The sequence below is a fragment of the Rutidosis leptorrhynchoides genome, chromosome 2 (assembly GCF_046630445.1).
Source record: "Rutidosis leptorrhynchoides isolate AG116_Rl617_1_P2 chromosome 2, CSIRO_AGI_Rlap_v1, whole genome shotgun sequence".
Classification (NCBI taxonomy): Eukaryota; Viridiplantae; Streptophyta; class Magnoliopsida; order Asterales; family Asteraceae; genus Rutidosis; species Rutidosis leptorrhynchoides.
In genome coordinates, this window is record NC_092334.1 from 259,206,692 (window position 1) to 259,226,793 (window position 20,102).

Here is a 20,102-nt window from a genome sequence, read left to right on the forward strand (position 1 = left end):
GGTAGCTAACCTCAAGCACCTGAGAAAAACATGCTTTAAAACATCAACACAAAGGTTGGTGAGCTATAGTTTAAGTATAACAGTATGTAAGGTAGGCCACGAGATTTCAGTGCTACAAAGAGCGTTTCAAAACAGTATGATAAAGTATATGTTAACCGTGGGCACTTGGTAACTAACTTAACATTTATACCCCCTGAAAGTACACTTGGCAAGTGCGTATGTCTACGAAGTATTAAACACTCATTAAATGCTAGCGCGACTAGCCCGAGTGGGGATGTTAAACCCTATGGATCCATATCTAAGATTCGCGTTCACCGGTTCAAAAACCAATGATTAAACGTTACCGAGCTAAAGGGAATGTTTATGCCGTTGTATAACCCACACATATATAGTTTAAGTACTCGTGCCTAGTATGCAAAACATAAAATGCGCATGTATTCTCAGTTCCCAAAATAAGTTAAAGTAAAAAGGGAATGCTATAACTCACAATGATAAAGTAGTCGTAAAGTCGGTTCGGAAAGGTGTGCAAGTAATCGGTCCGAAGGTCCTCAACCTAAGTCAAATAGTACTAAGTCAGTAAATCATCTTAAAAGGTTTAAAAGTATGTAAATAAGGTCTTAAAGGTCATCATCATTCATCATCAAACAAAAGGCGTAAAGTAAGTTTCGTTCATGAAAGTAGTTTAAAACAAAGGCTGACTTTGATCAGTCACCACGGCATCTACCCTTACGGAATTAAGGTGAGACCAGTGGCGATCGCTCCGTATATGAGTCCTTTAAGTGTGGTAAAATTTACAGAATCAAACTCATCTTCGTTTGACCGTGGCGACGGTCTAAGTGCGAGTAGGTCAGAAATTTCTGCACAACGTTAAAAGGACATAGTGACGATCGGAGGGCCATAAATCCTAAAACGTAACTCGGATTAAGACGAGTCCTATATGAAAAGTTATCTACTAAAAAAGAGATATTTTAAAATCATAATCACAACAGCCCAGGTCTACTGGTCTGTTACAGAAACAGCAAAACAGTAGGTAGAGAACAGTAAGCAGAATAAAAATGGGTTCCGGTGAGTTTGGTGCTTGATGTTCATCATGGTTCTCATCCTTGATGCCTATAGCTTCAAGTGTACAACTCATTGATGTGTTTACATCATATTTACTATGGTTTGACCATCATAACCCAAGTGCAAGTCTAAGACATGAAGCACAACTCACTTAAGTGTTGCAAGTGTTTTGATGAACCAAAGTTACATCAAAGTCTTAGATCTAACACATACATGAACTTTAAGACTAATAATAAGTTACAAACTTGAAAGTGAACTTATGAAATCAAGATCTTAAGTTGTAGAACATAGTTCTTAGTTTGATCTTGAAGATCCAAGACTCAAAAGTCTAGATCTAACATAAGTGTACAAAGTTATAATTAAAAAGTTTCATTTACATGTTCTTGAACTTTTAAAGTTACTTTTAGTTCAAGATTAATGAGATCAAAGTTAACTAGTAAATTTTGACCAATCACAACCAACAAACAAGAAATTAAAGTGTATTATATGAAGAGATAAACTAAGTAAATAAGTAAAAGGTTCATGGTTGTTCATACTTTTAAAGATTCAACCAAAGTTTGATCTTTAAGTAAAGTAAACTTTAAGTTTACTTCAAGAACTACAAGTATGATTTCAACACATGAACTTACAATCTTTTGATACTTTAAATGTAGAACATAAACTAGAGAGTTTATGTTCTTGTTTGTTCTTGTAAATACAAGAAAAGAATGAAGAATAAACTACCAAGTTTGATTCTTGAAAGCATGTAAGTAAAGAAAGATAACAACAACTAGTAACTATAAGAAATCAAACATTAAACAAGGACAAGTAACAACAAGTAAATGATGATGATTAAAGGGTGTTTGGTTCGGTTTTTAAGTCAAGAAGGAAGAAGAAAAACTTTGAATATTTTACTTACAAGTTGAGAGAAAAGAGAAGAAATGTTGAGAGAATGTATGTGTGTGTGTAAATGAAATGGGAGAATGAAGATACAAGTGATAAGTAATAAAAAAAATTGAACACTCCCCTAATACACCCTAAGGCTGATGGTTTTGGAGTGGGGGAGGGGGAAGAAAGAAGTTCACTAGTCCATGCATGGTAAAGCTCATAAAAGTTGGATAATAAGTGTTAGTTCATGGAGATTATGGACAAACTAGATTCCAAGTCAAGTTAACTAACTAGTTTCCATTTAACTTGATACTTACAAGTAGTGTTGGGCTAATAAGTCCATTAATAATGTAGGGTGGGCTTCTAAAGTCCAATAACACTAGTAAAGGCCTAAGTTCAAATAAAAGCCCAAGTATGAATGTAATTAACAAGTTAATCCAATTAAAAGTCCAAGTAACTAACTAACAACCTTAGTTAATTAAAATGATTAATAAAATTAATCATGAATGCAAATAATATCTAAAAATATTATTCGTGAAAGTTCCGGGTGTCACAAAGACGTTTCGGGCAATCATGGCAACATGTAAATGTAATAACATACATTCGTTTTATTACACGTATTAATAATAACAATTATTAATAAATAAACGTTGGAAAATCCAGGGTCGTTACAGATAATACACATGGAAAATCATGTATTAGAAGTAGTGGCCTTATCTACAACACTTATAACTTACATTATTATAGTTAAGTTTAGATAACCATTAAACTAAATATACCAAAATATTAATTAAGATTATGATTATTACTAACGTTTTAGGTTTTAAGAATAGTTTTATTATATCGTGAATTAGTTTACATAACTAAATCATGGACTAGTCTATTAACGTATTCAAGTTATATATATATTTAAATATTCATATATACATATCTATATGTAAACTGTTGTTTCGCGAATCGTCGGAAAATGGTCGGAGGGTAATTGAATATATAAACATAGTTTCAAAATTTTTCGAGACTCAACATTACAGACTTTACTTATCGTGTTGGAAACATATAAAGATCAAGTTTAAATTTGGTTGGAATTTCCGGGTCACTACACATGGTATGATAAAACTACCGGGATCTCCCAATTTTGGAGGTACATTTTGCTTTTTCAAGATGGCCGAACACTCTTCATGGAAGAATGTGGCAGAAACTTTGTGGTATTTACCCTTCGAGGATATGAGATCTTTCAAAAACTTCCCGTAATGGGGCATAACCTCAAGAACCTCCGCGAGTTGCATGTTAATGCTGATTTGCTTGATCATATCCGCAAATTTATGATATTGGCTCGCGAGTCTGTCTTTCTTCAATGCTTTTGGGTATGGAATAGGTGCCTTGTACACCTTTACTGGTGGTTCTTCACTTTTCTTCAATATGATCTCTGGTGGATCATCTTTCTCTTGTTCTTTTTCAACATGCTCATCTACATCAACGGGTACCTGCAAAATAGAAGGAGACAAAGGAACTTCCTGGGACTTAGGGGTCTCCGGGTTAATAGTTAAACCACTTCTAGTAGTTATAGCATTTACATGCTCATTCCTTGTTTGATTGTTGTTGGGATTCACTTGAGTATTTGAGGGGAGAGCACCCGGCGGCCTCTCAACTAATAACTGTGACATCCTTTCAACATCTCTTTCTAAATTCTGAATCGTAGCTTGTTGATTTCGAATTTGCTGAGATTGAAGTTCCGCATTTTTCTCGTGTTTAACCATAAAATCTCTCAAAAGATCTTCTAAACCGGATTTCTTCTCGGGTTGTGGTTGTACATGTGCTTGTGGTTGTAGTTGTGGTTGATTGTGTTGGAAATTATTTTGGTAATTTCGTGGAGGTTGATTATGGTTATTTAGGTGATTGTAACCCGGTGGTGCATTTCTTTGATTTTGATTTGGGAAATTCAGGTTATTTTGGTAACCTGAATTTCCTCCATGGTAATTATTGTTTGAACCTGAAGGTCCTCCTATTTGATAGGAAGATATTTCCGGTTCATTACTTCAACCGCCGGAAAGTCGTCAAAATTCATTTCACCTTTACGCAAGTAACCTAAAATATTTTCTTGCTCTTCCATTGTCGTTTGATAAGAATCTCTAGTAAGATGGGGACCTTGGCATAATTCACACCCTACCTTGATAGCATGCATTTCTTTTGTCATCTTCTCAATTTGCCTTCCTTGATTTGCCAATTGAACTTTTAAAGCAGCTATTTCATCGTTGCTTTCAATACTAGCAACCGTGGTTGATCTAGAGAACTCCATCTCTTGATGCCAATTATGAGAATGTGCTGCTATATCGGCAATGATTGTGTGAGCTTCTTCGGGTATTTTTTTCATGATTGAACCTCCTGCTGCAACATCAATATCCTTTCAAGTAGCCACATTGACTCCTTTATAGAATATTTGGACCTTTTAGAATGTATTCAACCCGTGTTGAGGACATACCCTAAGCATTTTATTGAATCAGGTCCAAGCTTCATAAAGATTCCCATTAGGCTTTTGCTTGAAGTGATTTATATCACTTTGCAACTTTGCTGCTTTTGAAGCAGGGAAGAACTCTGACAAAAACTTGTCCATCATATCATTCCAATCTCGATAAAACCTTCTGGTAATGAGTCTAGCCAATCTCTTGCATCATCCTTTAATGTCCATAGAAAGATTTTTTAAAAATGCGATATCATCGGTGACATCCTTGATCTTAAATAGCTTGCAAATGCTTACAAACTTACGAAGATGCTCGTTAGCATCCTCATTTGGAGCTCCATCGAATTGGCATGTATTAGTCACCATGTGGAGAAATTGACCCTTTATTTCAAAGCCGTCAGTCATCGTAGGTAGAATAATTGTGTGGCCTTGACCTGTTCTTGTTGCCTTCATTAATGCATCCATCGTTTGATTTGTAGCAGCCATCTCTTCCTCTTCTTTAATAACTGGCTCTATGATTGGTTGAATAACTGGTTCAGAGTTAGAATTTAATGAAAGTGTAACGACCCGTCAAAATCGCTATTGACGCATCACGTTAATCATTGATTCCACAGTGAGGTTTTGACCTCTATATGATACGTTTTGATAAAATATTGCATTCATTAAAATAAGTGACTTTCTAAACAAAGAAAGTTATAAACATGTGGGCGAGTGCTTAGGTATAAGCAAAACCCCGAAATACATAAGTCTTTAATTTATAGGTTGACATCACAGTCCAATTATTTATTACACAATGCAGTTTTATTTTGAATGCAATAAACTTTGTACAAAGCATGAGAGACTCCATGCAGGCAACAAGCACATCACAGCGGAAGCATTCTAAGGACCTGAGAATAAAACATGCTAAAAAGTCAACACGGATGTTGGTGAGTTATAGGTTTAATTGCTCGAGTCATAAACATATATAAAGATAGACCACAAGATTTCATCAAAAGTTTATCAATAGATTCTACGTAATAGAGCACCCTGGTAACTAAACTTAACGCTATAGTGATAATTACCCCATTCGTTTTAATACACGCAAACCAACGTGTCTTAAACTCAAATAACATACGTCCGTTAAAAGGCTAGCGCTCTGGCTCGAACGGGGATGTCAAGCCCTATGGATCCATATACAATTATTCTCGCCCACCAGTCCATATCCTATGTACTGGCAGCTACTAGTTACCAAAGCTAAGGGATTTCCGGTTTAACTCAGTGTAGAATTTAGTATGTACTTGTGTCTTATCGCGTTTAAAATAAATTGCATGTATTCTCAACCCAAAAATATTTAAAGTATTTAAAAAGGGATCTATAACTCACGGTTCAATATTGAGACTCAATATTGTTGGCAAATTGCGTAGACGTAATGATGGTAGACGACTGTATGGTTGGCCTTGGATTCAAGAACAATACCCCGAACAATACCCAATATTTCCTTAGCTTAAAGCGGTTTGAAACCCAAATTAAAACACCCTCGAATATACTTTATTATTATTAAACTTAAATTAAAATTATAATTATAATTATAAATTAAAATTTAAATTACATATGAAAATAAAATATGAATTATATCGTCGAACAAACTGGCCTTTTATAGTACTTTTCGATTTACTGTAGCTCATGCGATCGCATGAGTTTTCAGGGTTTTTGCCATGCGATCGCATGACCGCCTTTTTCGTTTTTGTTTGATATTCGTCGACATCAAATAGTATTTTACTGTAGAAAATAGTGTTTTACTGTAGCAAATAGTGTTTACTGTAGCAAATCACTGTAGCAAAATAGTGTTTTACTGTAGCAAAGTAATTTTTACTGTAGCAAATAGGGTTTTACTGTAGGAAAGTCGTTTTTACTTGTACATATATATATATACATACATATAATTGTTCATGAATCGTCGAGAGTAATCAAAGGTAATTGTATATATGAAACAGTTCTAAAATTTTGAGACTCAATCTAACAGACTTTGTTTAGCGTGTTAAAATAATAAATCGTATAGAGAATTGGTTTAAATAAGTCAAAAAATTTCGGGTCATCACAGTACCTCCCCCTTAAAGAAAATTTCGTCCCGAAATTTTGAGTAGTACCTGTTTCATGAGCGATATCAGTGAACAAATGTGGATACTTTTGCTTCATCTGATCTTCACATTCCCAAGTAAACTCGGGTCCTCGTCTTGCGTTCTAACGAACCCTAACTATCGGTATTTTTCTTTGTTTTAATTGTTTGACCTCACGGTCCATGATTTCAACAGGTTCTTCGATAAAATGGAGTTTATCATTGATTCGTATTTCGTCAAGAGGAATTACGACATCCTCTTCAGCTAAACATTTCTTCAAATTTGACATGTGAAATGTGTTGTGAACACTACTAAGTTCTTGCGGTAGCTTTAATTGATAAGCAACTGTTCCAATTCTTTCGGTGATTTCAAAGGGTCCTACGTACCTAGGACCTAGCTTTCCTCGTTTACCGAATCCTACAACGCCTTTCCAGGGTAACACTTTCAACATGACTTTGTCGCCCACTTGAAATTCTAGCGGTTTTCTTCTTACATCAGCATAACTCTTTTGGCGACTCATGGCCGTTTTCAATCGCTGTTGTATTTGAATGATCTTTTCGGTGGTTTCGTGAATAATTTCTGGTCCAGTAAGTTGTCTTTCTCCTACTTCACTCCAACATATAGGAGATCTGCAATTTCTACCTAAAGTGCTTCAAATGGCGCTGCGTTTATGCTCGTATGATAGCTGTTATTGTATGAAAATTCTGCCAACGGTAAGTGTCGATCCCAACTGGTTCCAAAGTCAATCACGCATGCCCGTAACATGTCTTCCAATGTTTGTATTGTTCTTTCACTTTGACCATCTGTCTGTGGGTGATAAGCGGTGCTCATATCTAATCGAGTTCCCTATGCTTTTTGTAATGACTGCCAAAAACGTGATGTGAATCGGGTGTCGCGATCAGATATGATAGAGATGGGTACACCATGCCTGGAAACTACCTCCTTCAAATATAAGCGTGCTAATCTTTCCATACTGTCTGTCTCCTTTATTGGTAGAAAGTGAGCTGATTTAGTTAGACGATCAACTATCACCCAAATAGTATCATGACTACTTGTAGTCATTGGTAATTTCGTAATGAAATCCATAGTTATTCTTTTCCATTTCCACTGCGGAATTTCTGGTTGTTGCAGTAATCCTGACGGCTTTTGGTGCTCAGCTTTGACCTTTGCACACGTCAAACATTTGCTTACATAAGTAGCAATTTCTGTCTTCATATTAGGCCACCAATAAAACTTCTTGAGATCGTGGTACATTTTCCCGTTTCCTGGGTGAATTGAGTACCTCGTTTTGTGTGCTTCATCTAGTACTAGTTGCCTTAGATTACCATGTTTTGGTACCCATATCCTATCAGCAAAATACAGGGTTCCATCGGCTTTTACTTCAAGCTGTTTTTCTAACCCTCTGCTCAATTCGCCTTTTTCATTTTCTTCTTTTAAAGCCTCTAACTGTGCTGCTTGAATTTGCTTTGTGAGATCAGTACGAATTGTAATATTCAAAGCTCGGACCCTAAGCGGTTTTACTCTTTCTTTTCGACTTAGGGCATCCGCTACAACATTAGCCTTTTCGGGGTGGTAATGGATTTCACAATCGTAATCGTTTAACACTTCTACCCAGCGACGTTGCCTCATACTGAGTTGTTTTTGATCAAAAATATGCTGAAGACTCTTATAGTCGGTGTACACTGTACACTTGGTGCCATATAGATAGTGTCTCCATATTTTGAGTGCAAAAACTACTGCTCCAAGTTCCAAATCGTGCGTCGTATAGTTCTTTTCATGAATTTTTAGTTGTCGTGAGGCGTATGCGATGACTTTTATGCGTTGCATTAATACACATCCTAAACCTTGGCGTGAAGCATCACAATAGATCACGAAATCATCATTTCCTTCCGGTAATGACAAAATGGGTGCCGACGTTAACTTCTTCTTTAATAACTGGAATGAGGATTCCTGTTCTGTGGACCAATCATACGTCTTTCCCTTTTGAGTCAATGCAGTTAAGGGTTTGGCAATTCTAGAGAAATCTTGAATGAATCTTCGGTAGTAACCAGCAAGACCTAAAAATTGGCGGATTTGTGTTGGAGTCTTCGGTGTTTCCCATTTACTAATGGCTTCGATCTTGGCGGGGTCAACTTTATTTCCATGTTTACTGACAACATGGCCCAAAAATTGTACTTCTTGTAACTAGAAATCACACTTCAAAAATTTTGCGTACAATTCTTCTTTCTTGAGTATCTCTAGTACCAGTCTTAAGTGTTGCTCATGTTCTTCCTTGTTCTTCGAGTAAATCAATATGTCGTCGATAAAAACAATGACAAATTTGTCTAAATACGGTCTACAGATGCGATTCATTAGATCCATGAATACTGCTGGAGCATTAGTCAATCCAAAAGGCATGACTAAAAATTCATAGTGACCGTAACGGGTTCTGAACGCGGTTTTAGGAACATCTTCTTCCTTCACTCTCAGTTGATGATATCCGGAGCGTAGATCAATCTTAGAATAAACACTTGATCCTTGCAATTGATCAAACAAATCATCAATCCTCAGTAATGGGTACCGATTCTTGATCGTTAATTTGTTTAATTCTCGGTAATCTATGCACATTCTCATAGATCCATCCTTCTTCTTGACGAACGGAATAGGAGCACCCCAAGGTGAAAAACTAGGACGAATAAATCCACGGTCCGATAATTCTTGCAACTGGTCTTGTAATTCTTGCATTTCTGAAGGTGCAAGTCTATATGGAGATCGGGCTACAGGTGCAGCTCCTGGTTTGAGATCAATCTGGAATTCTACACATCTGTGTGGAGGTAGCCCCGGTAATTCTTCTGGAAATACTCCGGGATATTCTCTTACAACCGGCATGTCATTAATGCTTCTTTCTTCAGTATCAATCTTCTTTACGTGTGCCAGAATAGCATAACAACCTTTTCTTATAAGTTTCTGGGCCTTCATACAGCTGATAAAGTTCAGCTTTGAGTTGCTCTTCTCCCCATAAATCATTAATGACGTTTCATCCTTACGAGGGATGCGTATTGCTTTCTCAGCGCAAACAACTTCCGCTCTTGTTTTGGACATCCAGTCCATGCCAACGATTACGTCAAAACTTCCTAATTCTACGGGTATCAAATCGATTTTGAAGGTTTCACCAGCGAGATTCATTTCGCAACCATGGCAAATTTTATCGGCTTTTATCAGTTTACCATTAGCTAATTCAATAGTATATTTATCGTCTAGAGGTAATGATGCACATTTTAGTTTAAAACTAAAGTCTTTACACATATAACTTCTATCAGCACCCGTATCAAACATAATAGAAGCTAGTTGATTATTAACGGTAAACGTACCCGTGACAAGATTAGGATCCTCACGTGCTTTACTGGCACTAACATTAAATGCCCTCCCACGTTCGGGTTCTTTGTTCTTCTCCTTATCAGGGCATTGATTTATAAAGTGACCAGACTTCCCGCATCCATAACATTACTTGACATCGGTCGATTTTGTCTTTACTTCAGAAACGGTGGCATAACAATCTTTCACCACATGTACTTTCTTGTTGCACTTATCACAGACCACTTGGAAATAACCTGCATGATGTGTGTAACATCTTTTGCAGAACGGATGGGGTCCCTTATAGTTTGGACTACCAGTTGCCCCATCTTGTTTACCTTTAAAAGTTTCTTGTTTCTTCAGTTGAGTATTTTTGCCCTTATAGTCTTCCCATTTCCTCTTTCCTTCAGTTGTCTTAACTTCGGTAATTGGTGCCTTAATCGAACTCTCTGTGATCTGGTCCATGAGTTGGTGTGCCATTGTCATAGCTTCCTGCATCGTATTTGGTTTGGACGATGTAACATTTCCTTTGATATTGATCGATAAACCGTCAATATACATTTCTATCTTTCGTTTCTCGTTTGGCACAAATTCGGGACACAACAAGGCTAGTTCCATGAAACGCTTTTCATAGTTATTGAGATTCTCGCCGATAACCTTCAAATTATGTAACTCAGATTCCATTTTTCTGATCTCGTTTCGAGGACAGTACTCCTCGATTAGCATCTTTTTCAGTTCTTCCCAAGAGATATCATATGCCGTATCTATTCCTTCTGCTTTAGCATAATTATTCCACCAAGTAAGTGCACCATCTTGCAACGTGCACGAAGCATACTTTGACTTGTCTCCGTTCGCACAATTACTGATTTTGAAAACGGACTCCATCTTTTCAAACCATCGGGTTAGACCGACTGGTCCCTCGGTTCCACTAAACGTCTGTGGTTTGCATCCTTGAAAAGTTTTGTATGAGCATCCGTTTCGTGAGTTTGTGTTTACGGCTACTGCTTCGGCTGTTGCTTTTGCTACCTCGGCTGCAGCAATTCTTTCATTCACACGTTTCTCGACTAGTTGCTCAAACTCAGCATCCGACATTTGAGACATGTTTCTTCAATAAACACAACAGAGATAATTTAATCATATAGAATATTATAGGTAAAATGAGTTGTCAATAGTTAATCGTAGCATATTAATAATATGAACCAATTATTATAAAAGCCTTTTCTTCTTATTAGCATTTTATAATTATTTCTAGGGTATTACCTACCTGTTAAGTTCATACATAATAGCTAGTCAAGGAATTAACTACTAAAATCCTAATAATATTCCACTATGAAAAATTATAGCGAGTTACTACATTATTATGTAATAATAATAATAAGAAGTAGTAATAATACAAATAATCATTCCATGCATTTATTATTAATAAACCAAAATAATACAATACCATACAATACTGATATTTTACATATGCTTATTTTACATAACAAGATAGAGTAGCACACACAAGCAATAAAATAGCGCATGGAAGATTTATGGTTGCGAGGTCGTTTATTCAGAACTATCAGAAACTTCTTCCCATTTGGTTCTCTCTGCCAATTGTTTGTGTGCACATGGTCCGACAGACATTCTGGCAGTGTATTTTATTTTTAGTTGGGGTTTTGAGGTACCCATTGCCTCAGTGGGTTTAATACAATAAGGGTGGTTACGAATCGAATGGTCCTGTTCTTTTTTAATAATTAAGGACATTTTATTATTGTGGTTGTTTTTATTATCTATAGCAAGTTGGAATTTCTCCTTAGTGATCTCTTTTATTTCATTAGCGAAATCCTCCTCCTTACTGATCTCGTCTGATGACGAACTGTCCGAGTCATGTGTAGGAGAATATGATGACGAACTACAAGAATATGTACCGGTGGTCATGAACTGAAATCTTCCAGGCGTAATCGGCACAACCCGCCCGTCGGCGGTATATCTGGACCAATGTCCATATTTGTTTAGAAATGGATGATCCTCGTTTACTCCATGGATCATGGGTCCATGCCAACGATACTGTGGCTCCGGAAAACTAAAGCTGGGTGGAGCTGGAACCTCCTCTGGGTTTACCGGGAGTTGAGATTCCCCGGCTAACACAATTTCTTCTTTAATAGGTATTGGAACGCCCTTTTCAGTTGTGGATATAATAGATTCAGTGTCCGATTCCGAGTCGTACAAAATGATCGGATTAGAAGAAGTCATCTATCACATAATTGAAACAACAATTACGTTAGCATATAAATATATCACATATAATGTTTTTGACCAAATGATAAGCAAAAATCAGTAAAAACAGATATGGTCATAGTCCAGACTCACTAATGCATCCTAACAATTACCAGTTAAACACACTAATGTAATTTCTGGTTCCCTATGACCTCAAGCTCGGATACCAACTGTAACGACCTGTCAAAATCGCTATTGACGCGGCACATTAATCATTGATTCCACAGTGAGGTTTTGACCTCTATATGATACGTTTTGATAAAATATTGCATTCATTAAAATAAGTGACTTTCTAAACATAGAAAGTTATAAACATGTGGGCGAGTGCTTAGGTATAAGCAAAACCCCGAAATACATAAGTCTTTAATTTACAGGTTGACATCACAGTCCAACTATTTATTACACAATGAAGTTTTATTTTGAATGCAATAAACTTTGTACAAAGCATGAGAGACTCCATGCAGGCAACAAGCACATCACAGCGGAAGCATTCTAAGGACCTGAGAATAAAACATGCTAAAAAGTCAACACGGATGTTGGTGAGTTATAAGTTTAATTGCTCGAGTCATAAACATATATAAAGATAGACCACAAGATTTCATCAAAAGTTTATCAATAGATTCTACGTAATAGAGCACCCTGGTAACTAAACTTAACGCTATAGTGATAATTACCCCATTCGTTTTAATACACGCAAACCAACGTGTCTTAAACTCAAATAACATACGTCCGTTAAAAGGCTAGCGCTCTGGCTCGAACGGGGATGTCAAGCCCTATGGATCCATATACAATTATTCTCGCCCACCAGTCCATATCCTATGTACTGGCAGCTACTAGTTACCAAAGCTAAGGGATTTCCGGTTTAACTCAGTGTAGAATTTAGTATGTACTTGTGTCTTATCGCGTTTAAAATAAATTGCATGTATTCTCAACCCAAAAATATTTAAAGTATTTAAAAAGGGATCTATAACTCACAGTTCAATATTGAGACTCAATATTGTTGGCAAATTGCGTAGACGTAATGATGGTAGACGACTGTATGGTTGGCCTTGGATTCAAGAACAATACCCCGAACAATACCCAATATTTCCTTAGCTTAAAGCGGTTTGAAACCCAAATTAAAACACCCTCGAATATACTTTATTATTATTAAACTTAAATTAAAATTATAATTATAATTATAAATTTAAATTTAAATTTAAATTACATATGAAAATAAAATATGAATTATATCGTCGAACAAACTGGCCTTTTATAGTACTTTTCGATTTACTGTAGCTCATGCGATCGCATGAGTTTTCAGGGTTTTTGCCATGTGATCGCATGGCCGCCTTTTTCGTTTTTGTTTGCTAGTTCGTCGACATCAAATAGTAAATACTGTAGCAAATAGTGTTTTACTGTAGCAATAGCGTACTGTAGCAAATAGTGTGTACTGTAGCAAATAGTGTTTACTGTAGCAAATCACTGTATCAAAGTCGTTTTCACTGTAGCACTGTAGCAAAATACGGTTTCACTGTAGCAAATAGTGTTTTACTGTAGCAAAGTAATTTTTACTGTAGCAAATAGGGTTTTACTGTAGGAAAGTCGTTTTTACTTGTACATATATATATATATATATATATATATATATATATATATATATATATATATATATATATATATATATATATATATATATATATATATACATACATATAATTGTTCATGAATCGTCGAGAGTAATCAAAGGTAATTGTATATATGAAACAGTTCTAAAATTTTGAGACTCAATCTAACAGACTTTGTTTAGCGTGTTAAAATAATAAATCGTATAGAGAATTGGTTTAAATAAGTCAAAAATTTTCGGGTCATCACAGAAAGCGATTCTAAACCCTGAGCAAGAGACTCCATTTCTTGAGCTCTTAGGCATTCGTGAAGTTCTCTTTCAGGTTCAGGATATGAAGGAATTAAATTAGAGTTGAAAGAACGTAGATTCATGCATCAATACCTATCCTGCAATCACAACACCACAAACAAACCAATTGCAAAAATACAAGCTTACAATAAAAAGTAACTTTTCTAGGAATTGAATTCCTACAAAAGGATCGAATAATTCAATGTTTATTAAAAATCTTTTAACAAAACTGCTCCCCGGCAGCGGCGCCAAAAAGTTGATGTGTCAAGACGTAACCTTTAAAAGTAGACAATATGCTTAATAATTAACACATAATACAGGCAACTAAAATCCGATCATGCAGTAACTAGCAAGTAAATTGACCAGTTCGATCCACAGGGAGAAGTTTGTTTTAAGGACTTTACAACGATTATTTATTCTAAGGGGGATTTGTGTTTGAAGTTGTATTTCTGTTAACAAAACAGTAAGTAAAATATAGTAAATAACAAGAATGAGAATGTGGTGTTTACTTCTATGCTTGATAAATGACAGAGATTGTTCTTTTATAATTAAAACCGTTATGTGATAGTTACATTAGAGCATTTTATATCAATTTCACAATATCTATAAACTTAAGAACTATGTTTAATCAACAGGATCCTTTCTTGGTTAAATTCACATAAAACCTAGTTTACTAAGATCACTCTAAGTAAACTACAATATTGTAAAACCTAAATATCATCCAATTACCATCCTATACTCACATATAGATGACTAGATCACTAGGTGTTGAAGTACAAGTTATAACCTTTGATAAATTTACATAAATCAAGTCATGACTCGTATAATTGAATTAGGATATAAAGATAGTTACAACAATAGATTTCTCGAAAGAACAAGGTAACTTAGATTGATTTAACTAACGAGACCCAACCCGGTTAAACTCACGTAAAACCTAAACTACAACAATTACTTGAGGTAATTTCATGACTATGTTGCTTTGGGACTACTTCAATTACCGGTAATAACACATAACTAAATCACTTAAACTTATGTATCTTACCGTCTAGATTACTAGTTGTATTGAAGCATAAATTGTTCACCGAGTTAACTCACATTAATTGGTTTACAATTTATGTAATTGAAGTGATGAACTAAACAATCATAATTATGGTTCTTGTAGTTGGACTAGATGATTTAATCAATCAAACATATATGTAACTAGCATAACATCAAAGTATAGAACAATCCCAAGCCATAAATCTTACATTGAAGCAAACACACAAGGCTTTTAGCCAAACATAATCATAATAGAACTAACGGAACAATTAATAAAAATTGAATTCATGTTTAAAAGATATAGAACAATAATACCAATAGTGATGAATGATCCTAGCTTACTCTTGATGTTGAAAGAGTGGAGATTGGCCATGTAACCTTCCTTGAGCCTTGAAAAACGTATTAGAACTAAGAGAGAATGTAATAGTGAAGGTGTTTTAAGTATGTAACCAAAACTTCTCTTAAATAGGCTCAAAAGTTCGGTGAGATAGTGAACTAGGGAATGATGCGCCGCATCCCTTTGCAGATGCGCCTCATCCCTTTGTCGTGAGTGTGTTCCGGCTCAATTGCCACTGAAAATGTCGGCAGCCAGCAGAGATGCGCCGCATCTCCCAACGGATGCGCCACATCTGGTCCTTTAAATGCGTCTTATGGCCTACAAATGCCGTATCTGAAACCTTCGGCAAAAACACGCATACAGATGCGCCTCATCCTTTTTGGGATGCGCCGCATCTGAGTCTGGAAGTGTATTTCTGGGCTGTTTTCATTATCGGACTTCATTTTAAGCATCGTTTTCACTGTTGGTCTTCATTTATTCAATCACAATGGACTTTTACAAATATACATGAATTACAATACATACGTACAACAATTACATACAAATTGATATTAAATTGGATCGGAATACAGACAATAAACATGTATGATTTTGGCGTTATCATAGGCAGTGTCAGATCCCTGTCGGTAGATAAAAAGTGAAGTATCACAACGACTCTGATGGAAACCGGTTCGCTGAGCCTACCCTGCAAAACGCTGAAAGCTGCACGAGGGGCCTGCTTAAGTCCATATAAGGATTTCTGTAGTAAGCAAACATGATCTGGAAAGCGAGGGTCCCGAAACCCGAGAGGCTGGTGCATGTAGACCGACTCAGAAAGTTATCCATGAAGAAAGGCATTCTTGACATCTAGCTGATGAATAGGCCATTGTCTAGAGACCGCCAGACTGAGGACGATGCGTATCGATGCCGGTTTAACAATCGGGCTAAAAGTCTCATCACAATCAATGCCAACATGTTGACTACGCCTGTTAGCAACGAGGCGAGCCTTATACATGCTCAGATTACCATCTGCATTAAACTTGTACTTAAAGAGCCACATGGAGCGAACTATGTTCGTGTCCGATGGGCGAGGCACAAGTTTCCAAGTACTGTTGTTAATTAAAGCATTATATTCATCAGTCATATAGCTTGTTTCCAGTTAGGGTCATGGAGGGCATCGGAGTATATGCGTGGTACATGAGAGATGACGTGTAAGTTAAGATGTTGAACGGGTTTAGTGGTACCAACACGAGTGCGAGTGATCATGGGGTGAGTAGAATGAGATGATGTAGCCTCGGTAGGAGGAGGCTGTGTCTCCGGGAGAGGGTTAGGTAAAGGAATGGTGTCAGTAGCCCCATTAGGAGGAGGCTGTGTCTCTGGAGATGGAGGAGGAAGAGAGATAGTGGTAACCTCTTTAGGAGGAGGTTGTGTCCCCAAAGAAGAGGTGCCAAGAGATGGAATGTGGAATGATCAAGAGAATAAACTCGGAGGAGGGTCAAGGAAATCATAGGATGGTGCTTGAGTAGGAGTCATGGATCTGAAAGGGAATGAGGTCTCATCGAAGGTAACATGACGAGAGAGGATAACACGATTGGTGGTTAAATCAAGACACCGGTATCCTCGATGATTGGAGGGATATCCGAGGAAGATACATGGGGTAGAACGGGGTTCAAGTTTATGTGTGGTAGGAAGGTGAGGATAGCAGAGACAATCGAAGACACGAAGATTGGTGTAGTTAGGTTTTTGTTTGTATAGGCGGTAGTATGGGATCTCATGGTTGATGGCAGACGAAGGCAGAATATTTAGGAGGTAGGCTGCCATGTGAAGTGCTTCCACCAAGTACGTGGGCGGGAGATGAGCCTGAAACAGGAGAGTTCGGATTAAGTTATTGATGGTGCGAAGCATGCGTTCGGACTTCCCGTTTTGCTGAGAAGTATGGGGGCAAGAAAAACGAAATTGAATGCCATTAGTCTGAAGAAGTTGGTGGAAGGCTGTGTTATCGAATTCACCACCATTATCACATTGGAAAGCTTTGATTTCTTTGTGAAATTGAGTGCGTACGAAAGAACGAAATTGGATGAATGTGGTAAGTGCATCGGATTTATTACGTAACGGAAAAACCCATACATAATGCGAAAAATGATCAAGAAATATAATATAATATTTTAAACCACTAAGACTAGAAACGGGTGATGTCCATAAATCCGAATGGATGATATCAAATGTAGCATTAACATTAGAACTAGAAACAGAAAAAGGGAGTCGCACGTGTTTTCCAAGTTGACAGGCATGGCAAAGAACAGGGGCCGACGATTTATTACAAATAATATCTTTATTGGAAAGAAGTCTTCGAAAAACATCATGTCCGGGATGTCCGAGACGCTGATGCCATGTAACGTGACTGGTGAGAAGAGCTTGCTGAGAAGAGTGAGTGGTGGGTGATGTAAGTGGGTAGAGATCTCCTGTGCTAAGCAGATGACGCGTCAGATAATGTAATATATATTTGACGTGTGATGATAAGCACGACAAAAGTGATGATGCAATATATGATTTATTTGTGGTGATCAAGAAACAAGATGTGAGATGATTCACAACTAAATTAATTAAATCTTTCGGAAAAAGATGAGTACTCGAACCAATTATTAGAAAAATAAATTATTTAGAAATTATGCCAGTAGCCTTTCAAACGGAGAACCGAGAACAAAAACTTTAAACGTGATATGCTGGAAGATAAATTAAATCGCCAATTAGGTGTAGATGATCAATAACAAACACGTGGACTAGGATGGATAATATTGATTTAATATTTTGAGAGTGTAGACAAAAGGCTGCGAATGTTTTATGTAAATTGGCCTACCGATTGTTAAAACGGTGGAACAAGCAACAGGAAGGAAAAAAAGAAAAAAAAACCCTAAAGTTTTAGGCTCGATACCATGTTAAGATGGGATTGTTATTGCTTGAATCATCATACGTACATACATGCCAATATAAAGGCTAAAAACCTGACCAAGATAAATGGGCTAAGCCCAATAACTACAATACATAGACTACAAATATGTAGGCTAATAATATCAGTAATAATATCAGTATTACATAACTACAATACTTTCTAGGCATCCATGCCACCCGCACTGCGTGTGACATTTTTCTCTCTCAGCGACAGTATGCCACCGAGATCATTGAGCTGGCTGATATGTCCACTTGTCACCCTTGCCGGACCCCTGTAGAACCGGGTGTCAAGCTTACTGCCCACGGTCCTTCTGTCAAGGATCCGACACTCTACCGTAGCCTTGCAGGTGCCTTACAGTATCTCATATTCACTCGCCCTGATATCTCGTATGTAGTTCAGCAGATATGTCTATTCATGCATGATCCTCGAGAGCAACATTTGCACGCTCTCAAGCGGATCATTCGATATGTTCAGGGGACTCCTGACCTCGGCCTGCAGCTTTATGCGTCATCTCCCACCTCATTGGTCGCCTACTCTGATGCAGATTGGGCTGGCTGCCCGACCACCAGACGCTCCACTTCTGGATATTATGTCTTTCTTGGCAGCAACTTGCTATCCTGGTCTTCCAAGCGGCAACTCACGCCATCTCGCTCAAGTGCCGAAGCAGAATATCGCAGAGTTGCTATTGCTGTTGCTGAGACATGCTGGATTCGTAACCTTCTACGTGAACTACACTGTTCTCTCACCTCGGCTACTTTAGTGTACCGTGATAATTTCAGTTCGGTCTATCTCTCCACTAATCCGGTTCAACATCAGCGTACCAAACACATCGAGATTGATATACACTTTGTTCGCGACTTAGTCGCTCAGGGACAGGTTCGGGTATTACATGTTCCGTCGAGGTATCAGTTTGCAGATATCTTCACCAAAGGTCTCCCGTATGCTTTGTTTGACGAGTTCCGTTCCAGTTTGAGTGTCCGCAGCATTCCCGCTCAGACTGCGGGGGGATGTTAGCAGATATTATTAGCCTACATATTTGTAGTCCATGTATTGTAGTTATTGGGCTTAGCCCATTTATCTTGATCAGGGTTTTAGCCTTTATATTGGCATGTATGTACGCATGATGATTCAAGCAATAACAATCCCATCTTAACAACTCCGAAATTAATAAAAAAAATCTGAAGTTTGTGAGCGGCTGTATGCTTTTCCTATGTTGTTTCCTTAAGATATACAACTACCATATTTTAATATATTTATAATATATATATATATATATATATATATATATATATATATATATATATATATATATATATAGGGAGAGGATCCAGTGAGAACTCAATTGGTGTGAGAACCCTGAGAATTCCAAATACACTGAAATTCGAGCAAAAACACACGCGGGAGAGCAAAAAACAAGGTAATTCGAACAAAAACTTGGCGGGCGAACAAAAACAAGGGAATTCGAACAAAAAAAACACGCGGCCGAACAAAAAAATAAGTGTCGAACAAAAAATTAAATGCATGTTCTACATTTTTTGTTCGGTTCTACAAAATTGTAGAATGAAAATGCGTTTGAATTGGGCATTTTCGTTAGAATTCGAGCAAAAAACCACGCGGCCGAACAATAAAAAGGTATTCGAACAAAGATTCTTGTGTTCTACATACTGTTCTACAAAAATGTAGAACGTGCAGCTGAAAAAATTGTTCGACCACGACCTTTTTGTTCGTCCGTGTGATTTTTTTTTGTTTGAATATCTCCTTTTTTGTCGAATTTCATTGTTCTTAAGGTTCTTACACTAAAAAAGTTCTAATTTGATCCCTCTATATAT

General features: G+C 37.0%; 1 protein-coding gene across 1 annotated transcript; it reads left to right on the forward strand.

Annotated features, from left to right (window-relative positions):
- The first annotated feature begins 17,258 nt into the window (after positions 1-17,258).
- Positions 17,259-19,287, forward strand: LOC139888655 (uncharacterized mitochondrial protein AtMg00810-like). The gene is made up of 2 exons (XM_071871651.1): positions 17,259-17,409; positions 18,437-19,287. Exons 1-2 carry the CDS (start codon positions 17,259-17,261, stop codon positions 19,285-19,287), a joined length of 1,002 nt encoding a protein of 333 aa, XP_071727752.1.
- The last annotated feature ends 815 nt before the right edge of the window (positions 19,288-20,102 follow it).